General features: G+C 45.8%; 1 protein-coding gene across 2 annotated transcripts in view; it reads left to right on the forward strand.

The window, feature by feature from the left end:
- Positions 1-9,214, forward strand: part of GLRA1 (glycine receptor alpha 1) — a 40,047-nt gene extending 30,833 nt beyond the window's left edge. The window contains exons 5-9 of one of the 2 annotated variants that reach the window (XM_009466827.2): positions 1,930-2,012; positions 2,677-2,814; positions 3,346-3,560; positions 4,241-4,387; positions 8,900-9,214. In XM_009466827.2, coding sequence (XP_009465102.2) covers positions 1,930-2,012; positions 2,677-2,814; positions 3,346-3,560; positions 4,241-4,387; positions 8,900-9,214 — 898 coding nt within the window. The remainder of the gene's footprint in view (positions 1-1,929; positions 2,013-2,676; positions 2,815-3,345; positions 3,561-4,240; positions 4,388-8,899) is intronic. The other variant, XM_009466826.1, reaches the window with a different exon arrangement.
- The last annotated feature ends 541 nt before the right edge of the window (positions 9,215-9,755 follow it).

Below are 9,755 nucleotides of genomic sequence, written 5' to 3' on the forward strand. Positions count from 1 at the left end.
GCCCTGGGGTTGCTCTGCAAAACAGAGTAATGACTCAGCAGGGGTCATGGAGCAATGTGGCTGAGCTGATCACTGTTTTCAAGGCAAAAACTTGAAAACACTGATCCTTTTCCAGATCAGTATTTAATATGTTTCACATGGCATTTGTCCCCTTCTCTCAACAGTTGGCTACACAATGAATAATCTCATATTTGAGTGGCAAGAAACAGGAGCCATGCAAGTTACTGACGGGCTGACTTTGCCTCAGTTTATGCTCAAAGAAGAAAAAGACTTGAGTTCTTGTTTTAAAAAAAGAACTTTCCTCTGTCCCTCATCTCCAAATGAAAATACAGGTTTCTTTTTAAGTACATTTTCCTGTGAAAACCAAAAAGAAAGAGGACATTCATGATGGAAGAGCACAATGTAAATAGTTTCCAAAAGGAGAAATAGTCTTTTCCTTTTAAAAAAACATTTCCAGCTAAAGTGGTCTGCCATTTTCTAACTGACTCTTTGCTACTACTATTTGCAATAGTCAAACTCCAGTCAAGGCACTTACAAGAAGGTAGACTTTGTCCCATGGACCCAAAACTCAGCATGCTCAACACTGGGTTCACCCAAAATCACCACTGAGGACTTCACTCTCTGATCCTCTCTCAGCACACACTTGTCCAGCATGTGCTCAACATCTCATGACCTGGTCGCAGCCACAGTCACCCCTGTTTGACTTCGGCAGATATTTACATTAAATTCTTCTCAAGGGGCTTGTCTGAAGCTCTAATTGAAGGCTTTTCTCTCTGATTGATCAGAGATCGAGTCCCTTGCCAGAGATGCAATGAGAAAAACAAAGTGGGCAAAGGCTAGTCTTGACTCTCTTCTACTACAGTGTTTGTTTAAATACAGAAAATGCAGTTCCTTTCATAAAAAAGGAAACTTGAACAGGTCAGTTCTTTCTATTGTCACATCTTCTGTCCCACCATGCCTTTATCTCAAGCAGAGAATTTCTTCCAACACAAGGATTTAAGTTAAACTATCTTTCCCTCCTACTACGTTTCTTTTAGTTCTGATGATAGAAAAATTCAATTCCTGTCCCCCAGGAAATTCTGCTATTTCTACATCAAGGCAAAAGGCTGAAATATCTAAACACTTCAGGGAACAACATTTTCAGCATTATCAAACCAAATAACACAAGCCTATCTCTCTGAATCAAATAATTTAATATCAGCTTGTTGAACCAAACAAACATTTCGAGCATAGATCATGGTATAGGGCAGCACAGCAATATACGACGGAAAATACAGCCTGCACCTAGTGGAAAATAGAGCTTGAGAGACAAAAATAGAGGTCTCAAGAGGCACAGCAGGAATTCAGGAAGATGATGGAGAGATTCATATTGACTTACCACAGGGCATTTTCCCTGCAGAAAATCCCACCAAAGTGTCTCTTTTTCCCCACAGCAACATGTGATCTTGACCAAACTTCTTTTTTTTTTTTTTTTTTTTTTTCTGACAAAGAAATGTTCTGTTCAAAGATTTCCAAACAATCCCAGTCTCTAGAAATGTATCTAGGGGGTCCAGAGGATGAGTTTGGGCTTGCTGATAATCCAGACTGTTGTGAACCTGAGGCAAGAAATGGAGACATAAGCAGCAAAACGGTTTGGTGTGGGAACTCTGTTTTGCTCAGTCCAACATCGCAATGAAACGCCATCTGCAGCAGGTGACTCTGCCAGGAATTATTTCACAGACCGAAATGCTCAGCATTTCCAATGCTTTCCAACACCACATGTGAAAACACAAGCAGGGAAGAGGTGAATGATCAGTCATTCCCCCAGCACACCAGTGTGTCTTGGGCAAGGTACCAGCCTGTTTGCAACATTGGGTGTCCGAGAGGGTTCACCCCCTCATCAGTACCACAAACTGTTTGGCATTCCCCTGTGCTGTCTTCTCTTCTCAGGATCACACTGACTCTGGCCTGCCCCATGGACCTGAAGAACTTCCCCATGGACGTACAGACATGCATCATGCAGTTGGAAAGCTGTGAGTCCTGCACACATCTCTGTTTTGGAGAGGAGACATGTTTTCCCTCTGCCTCCCCCCTGCCGTCTCCCTCCCCAGCTGCAACCCATTCCCAGTTCAGCCTTCACTGGAGGCTTGCTCAAGAACCACTTGCTCAGGATTTTTCATTCATTCAGCATGTGACATTTCCTAGAGAAACCAAACCTTAAAAGATCCCATGAGAGGAGCCCTGGCTTGCTTGTGTTTACATTGGCCTTTCACTTTGGAGGAGAAAGGTGAAAGTGCTTTCAGCTGCAAATGGGATTTTTTCTCTCTGGATGAACATTTGCCCCTTGTACATGTTTCTTATCCCAAAGGAGGGAAAGACGATGAACAACTTCATTCAGAGAAAGAGGTCAAGTTTGAAAAAATAGCAAACAGCTCAACAAGACACATTCAAGAAAAAATGTGATTCATTGCAGAGAATTCATTGCACACCATCACAGCTCCAGCGCAGGTCATTACCCTAGCTTTTGCCATATGCATAAGCAGTTCTGACTCAACCCAAATCCCATTCATTACAGCATTGCCAAGGAAGGCCAGGATAAATCCCTGCCTCCAAGCATAGCTCTCTTCTACAAATCTGTCCCTTTCCAGATCAGTATTTAATATGTTTCACATGGTGTTTGTCCCCTCCTCTCAACAGTTGGCTACACAATGAATGATCTCATATTTGAGTGGCAAGAAAAAGGAGCCGTGCAAGTTGCTGACGGGCTGACTTTGCCTCAGTTTATCCTCAAAGAAGAAAAAGACTTGAGATACTGCACAAAGCACTACAACACAGGTCAGTGCTGTTTACCCTTAGCTGCCGGGTTTGTTAGAGAGGAATTCAGGATTGTGCGTTTGCCAGAGTCTCTTGCTATGTCTGATGGCACTCTGGTGATACAAGCCTTGTCCTACGCAACTAGGGACAACATATATATACATACATATAGATATGTTGCCAGTAAACATACACATATATAGCCAATAAGAAGCTAATAGACACAAGTGTGTGGAACCCTCTTGTCCCCAGTAACATCTGCATCTGCTGAAGGGTGTTTGGTCTGTACTTTCTCTCCCAACATCTTCTTCTATCTTTGTTATGCAAAGGAGCAGGTGAAATTTAAGTGACAAAGGACATACTGCCAAGAGCTCTCTTTGCCATGTTGGTGTTGTACATTCATGTTTCAGAACTGGGCAACAGCTGTTAATTTCCTCCTCTAACAAGACTCTGGTTCTAGGCAACGCAAGGGAAGTCTCCAGATGATAGCTGAAAACAGGAGGCTCACCGTGCCTTATCAGTAATCTTCCATGTATCTCCTGCCATTCTCAGGCAAGTTCACCTGTATAGAAGCTCGTTTCCACCTGGAGCGGCAGATGGGCTATTACTTGATCCAGATGTACATCCCCAGCCTCCTTATTGTCATTCTGTCCTGGATCTCCTTCTGGATCAATATGGATGCTGCACCTGCTCGTGTTGGCCTTGGGATCACCACAGTGCTCACTATGACCACGCAGAGCTCTGGTTCCCGAGCATCACTGCCCAAGGTAGGGAACACACTTGTCTTCACAGAGGGGCAAAATGTGCACTTTCTGGGGATAGCGCATAAGTAAGTCACCACACAGATCCTCCTGCTCAACACAAGAGACAACCTGCTGCCATTACACTATTGCAGTTTAAGGGTAAGCAGAACAAATTCCAGTCCCCTCCTGAAAAAATTTAAGCAGAGTTGCTATGACTAGCAGCAAAACTTCCCCTAAGATTCAGCACTTCCCCCAAGATTCACCACAGCTCCCAGTAGCCAGAAGCTCCGTATCTTACAAACCCCTGCAGCAACCACACATGGATACACACTCTACATTCTAGCTTTTTACTCCCTTGACCATCATACTTTTATAATAGTACTGAATTTCCCTGTTATGAAGGGCTTCTGGTGTGATCAGGCTAGATTACTATTTTCCTGGCATATAAACCATCACAATCAAGACCTGGATAAATTAAAAACTGTGGAATTATTGCTACTTAAGAGCCCAGGAGCATTTTCAGTGGCCTGATAATATATTCATGTTAAATGAGCTAGATTTTGGTATCCAAGAGCAAATGTCAACCACATCATGGCTTGATCAACTCCTTCCAAAGACCTTGGGAGTAACATGTAAAAAGGCAAGCAAAAAGGCATTTGGGTGAAGAAACCCCCCCCATCTCAGTCTCTTCCTCTGACTTGTAGGTGTCCTATGTGAAGGCCATAGACATCTGGATGGCCGTGTGCTTGCTGTTTGTGTTCTCCGCACTTCTAGAGTACGCTGCTGTCAACTTCGTGTCTCGGCAGCACAAAGAGCTGCTCAGGTTCAGAAGGAAGAGGAGGCACCATAAGGTAATACATAACGCGTGAAGGACACGGTTGGAATCTGTCCCAGCAGAACATCACTACATGGTCAACTGAACTGAGCCACTAGCTCACAGGGAAGTCCTCAGTATGTAGTCAGATGTTAAGGAGGGTCACACATCAAAAAGCAGGGCTACCTCAATGAATTGTGTCTCTTCTAACAGTCTGCTGATCTCAGGAGTCTAGCAAGCTGTTTTTTGTTAGCTAGCCAAGTGGTCTAAGCCAGAAGGATTGTTCTCAACAGAACAACTTCCACACAGCAATGTTCTGGTCTGAGTTCTCTTCAGAAGCCACAGTGAGGGCTGGGGGGAGGCAGAGAGGTGTGAGGGATGCCTATCAGAGAACAGCATCCCCCAACAAGACAGCCTACATTAGCCCGGAGGTAAGTGACACCTCTTTTGTCTCTGTCATCTCTGTGTTCAAAAGCATCTGCTTCTCAGACTGACTGCAAATTCCTCTCAGAAGGAAAGAGCATTATTCTCAGCCTTAGCCTCGCTCCACGCTTACTTGCCATGACTGACGCCAACCCGAGCATGCATGCGTCACATAGACACGCATCTCCTGCAGCCTGGACTCTACTAGCTTTTAGGCTGAGGTACCACGGCAAAGATTTCACCTCACAGGATGCACTAGAAAGAAACAGAAAGGTGACTGTGATCACAAGACCAAAGGCACTTAAAAATTGTCCTTAATTAACTAGTAGATTCAGGTAGGTGGTATGAAATTTTCAGCATCAGGCCTGAGAGGCTGCCCTCAAGCTAGCATTAAAAAAACAGTAAATTTGCTAAAAAAAAAAAAAACTTAGAAAATTTTGCTGATGGGAATCTCAAGAGAGCCCCTAGCAGACCACCAAGGTCTGCCTAAAATATTCCTCGTAGGTATTTGTCTACCCTCTATTTTAAAGAGCCCTCCGTGATCCATCCCATACAGAGACCACCCCCCCCGCATTCCATTGCTTCACTGTCCCAGGAATTAAAAGTCTTTCCTAGGGTCTAACCTGTCCTTCAGCCATTCACAGTGTGTGCTTGGAGAACCACCACCATTCCAGGAGGCAGTGGGGGCTAAGGAGCAATCCCTGGCTCTTTGTAGATTTGCCTCTCTCTGCTTCAGTTGTCCTATCTGCAAAACAGGAGATAATTGTTCACTTGTCCCCAACCCAGTCAGGACCAGGGATGAAAAGTGTTGGAGAAATGCAAGGGAAAAGAAGTAACAGATGAGACCATCAGCACCCATTGATTTTGTCTGGACAGAGCAAGACCCTGCGATCTCAAAATCAACTGACGCAGTTTTGGTTCAGAAGACACAGCCTGCTTAATAGAGCCAAAGCTAAAACGACCCAGCATGGGTGCCTCATAGTGCTTTTATCTCTTCATCTAGATTCAGACATCCTGTCTCTGGATCCATGCTGTTGTACGCAGATCGCTCTGTTGATAAAACAATAAGGAGAAAAAAGCCACTAATATACAGATGAGTTTAAAAGATATTTGCCAGAGATGTTCCATTGAACACAAGGCTGCTATTACAATCCCTGCCCAATCTCACAGCAATTTAATTGGAACAAAACATAAACAAAAACACTTGCAAAAGCAAAATGAACAAGGTTTGCAGGCTCATCAGAAAACTAGGAGCTGACTGCAAATATGCAAATGGATTAGTGCAGCTGTCAAAGAACCTAATTGCTCTGTCCCGATGTCCTGACTTGTCTGGGTAGCCCTGCACGGTTTAGGTATGACATGCCAGGCTAAAAAATAAGTGAGATATTGCAGTGGTCCATGCTGGTGGAAGCAGCTGGGGAGAGGACCAGCCCATGGCCACATTTATTAGGTCTGCCCAAATCAAAACCTGCTAGCCATTCTTCACAGCTCAAGGCGCCAGACAATGTGCCACGGTCTGGCATTAATACAAGTAAACCCAGGCAAATCCATTTCTTACTTTCCTCAGTTAGGTGCAAGGTTCTAGCTTATTCTCATCATTAAGAGTCTTTCTTCCTCTCTAAAAAATAGCAATCAAATCAATAAATATCTGTTGCCAGGTTTCAACTGGCCCTTTCCATTTCTGAGCCACCTCTTACGTCCTTCCCTCTGGAAAAAGGGGGAGGACTAGACTAGAAAGAGCAACTAGACAGTTCTCTCTGAACCCATTACTCTGTATTTACTGAAGCAGACAGATCCTGGCATGGGGAGATGTAGGGACTGTGATGGCAAGGGAGAGTTACTGTCCCTTGGAGGTAAGGACCAGTCTGGTTAATATGACACCATCATCAGACCCACTTGGAGCGTATTTGGAGACCCAGCCCAAGGAGGCCAGCCCCAGTGTGGCTGGTGATGCCTTTGCCCTTCTCCTTTGATACGGTGCCTTGAAAAAGGCACCATTATCTTCTCTGTCTTGGGTACAGCACTCACACAAAACAAATCAGCCACAGAAAACAGCCGGTGGCCCCTCAGCAAGGAGGAGAGAAAAAAAATCAAGTAAATTAGAGAACTAAGTGATTTAGGCTAAACCAGACATGTGTCAGTGCATATGTATTTGTACAACCAGAGAAAAGCAGAAGCAGTTTTACCTGAACCCCCGTAATACAGATGTGATGAGAAGGTCTATAAACTCTGAGCATCTCAGAAAGCCAGGCTTTTGGAGCCCATGCACACGTTATTAGCTGCACAAAGGAGTGCAGTTAAGGAAAGGGGGACAAGTTAGGGATGAGAGTGAACCTTTGCAAAACTCCCTGATGTGCCAGAGCCGAGGGATGCCGGTCCCCACTGCCCCCCAGGCGCAGCCCCTGGTGCAGCCCAGGGCTCAGCCAGCAGCGCCGCAGGAGGGTCAGAAGTGGCTCCTGCTGCCTGTACTCCTCCAGGTCCCCATCCACCCTCATTGCCAGAGCCTCATCCGCAGTGCAGATTCTGGCCGTCTGAAAAGCAGAACCCCAGCATCTCCTGTCATCAGAAAATCAGCCTTTTAACTGAAAAATTCTCTCCAAGAGAGCCAAGAGAAGAGTTTCTGTGAACCTGGACTCCTAGCTCACAAGGTGTCTCTTACTAGGTATTCAGCACCTGGACTCATCCAGCCCTGAAAGCAGCTGGGTCCTAATTTTTCATGCCTCATTTTCCCCAACCAGAGCACTGCCTTCTTGCAGAGGCATTGTTAGGAGGCAAAGACATTTAAGGACTGTCAAGTATCAGATGCCAGGGACCAGAGATACACCAAGGGGACATAACCAGAGCAGGGAAGAATTATCCAAAGGCCTGCAAATTTGTCTCAGCCAGGACTCTGAGACAAATAAGCCTGCTGGTAGGTTACACAACTCACCAGCTTGCCACCCTCCCCCCCCAAAAAAAACCCATAAACCAAAACCAAAGAAGGCTTGGTTTTATTTGGGTTGTTTTGCTTTGCTCAGATATACCAGCATGCTCTTCCTTCTGCTCCTCCACCCCAGACCCCTGGCACAGTGCCTCCATCCCACACAGCTGCCTGCTCGATACAGGGGCCATCCAGAAAAGGCATTCTGCAAAGAAGAGAGGAAGGGGCAGCAGGGCACATCGGGTTGCGAGGGAGGGGGCTGGTAGGTCAGTGTTGGGGGACACAGGTCAGCACTGGGGGACACAGCATGGATCAGCCTCCATGACAGATAATTACTGCCATTGGTCTAACAATTAGCCTCAGTGACCTGTAGTCAAGAGACTTGGGTTTCTGATCCTGCCTCTGAAACTTACTGGTTGTATTACTTTGGCCAAACTTGGTTTTCCCTGTGATTATATCCCCATGTTCAATAAAATAAGGCTAAATTGTTCAGAGAAGCCTGCAAGGCCTCCACCAAAAAACATCAATACCATTTGTCTTTAGACTGGAAAATAAATTCTTTTTCTTGCTCAATAATTGGAATTAGCCCAAGCAGCCATATCTTACCGTTGACCCGCAGAAGGGCACTTCTGCTCCTCACCTAAAAGATGGCTTGTGGGGAGGGGTTGTGGGGCTTAGGGGGGGTCCCGTGGGCAGGCGAGCTGAGGGCTGGTTGCACGCTGCCTGCAGAGGTCTTTTCCTGGACAGGTCTCGGCTCCTGCACATCCATGTAACTCTGTAGGAAGTCTCATGCTGTGGCTTCAACTACCTGAGTTACATGGAGCCCACTCCTTCTGGGCGAGCTGATACAGCACAGGCAAAGCAAAGAAGGTGCTGATAGGAGCGGGGTGGGAGGGAGAGGCAGAAGCAAAACAGGGGATGCAACTGGACAAATGAATGTAGTACCACAAACCGTTCAAGTATGTCAAAGACACCGGTGGGGTGGAAGTCATTCCTGTTCTCTGTGGGGTGCCTGGATCCCCTGATTTGCATCTGTGCATCACGCAGCTGGCACCCCTCTATAAGGCTGATCTCCCAAGAGCAGAGGGTTTGTCCAAGGGTGCTGAGGTCGGGGCGTGACGGAGGCGTCTTTCCCTTACAGAGCAGGAAGCTGTCAGTGGAGAGCCTTATAGCAAGGGTGCACTGGCTATATCTCATTTTAAGTAGAGTCCCATGCTGAATCTGTTTCAGGAGGACGATGCTGGTGAAGGCAGGTTCAACTTCACTGCCTACGGGATGGGACCAGCTTGCCTACAAGCCAAGGATGGCATCTCCGTCAAGGGCGCCAACAACAACAACACGGCCAACCCGGTCCCCCCGCCGTCCCGCTCCCCCGAGGAGATGCGAAAGCTCTTCATTCAGCGAGCCAAGAAGATCGACAAGATCTCACGCATCGGCTTCCCTATGGCATTCCTCATCTTCAACATTTTCTACTGGATCATCTACAAGATCGTCCGCAGAGAGGACGTGCACAACCAGTGAGGGAAGGGGAGCAGCTGGGAGGGAGCGAGCAATCCTTTATATATGTGCAATAGCAATGCAGCAATGCATGAATTTAAGAATGTGGCAATATCTACTAAAAAAAAAAAGGGGGAGGGGGGCTGGGAGGGACTTTTAATCATGTGAACTGAGGATAACTGGCACAGGGAGGAGAGAAAAAGCTCTTAAACCAGGGAGTGCAGGGTGGGGGTTAGTTTTACGGCATAGGAAGGTTTGGATTGCTCCAGCTGCAATCCAAGCAGTGTAATATATTAATATATATTCATGCTTAATTATAATGCAAACAGAAAAAATCAAAAAAAGATAAACAAAAAAATCCTTTTTTTAGCCTATTAACAGCTTAGATTCTCAAGTCACTGGAATGATTCATAATTCCATGTGCAGAAATGACCGCAATTATGCTTTATCTGACTTTTGCTATAGAAAGGCCATACCAGTCAAGCACGTGGGGGAAAAAAGCCCTAACAAAAGGGGAAAGGAAAAAAAAAAAAACAAAAAACAAGAAAATCATTCTATGCTTCTC

This window comes from Nipponia nippon, unplaced genomic scaffold (assembly GCF_047370975.1).
Source record: "Nipponia nippon isolate SJK-2023a ecotype South Korea unplaced genomic scaffold, ASM4737097v1 scaffold_17, whole genome shotgun sequence".
Taxonomy (NCBI): domain Eukaryota; kingdom Metazoa; phylum Chordata; class Aves; order Pelecaniformes; family Threskiornithidae; genus Nipponia; species Nipponia nippon.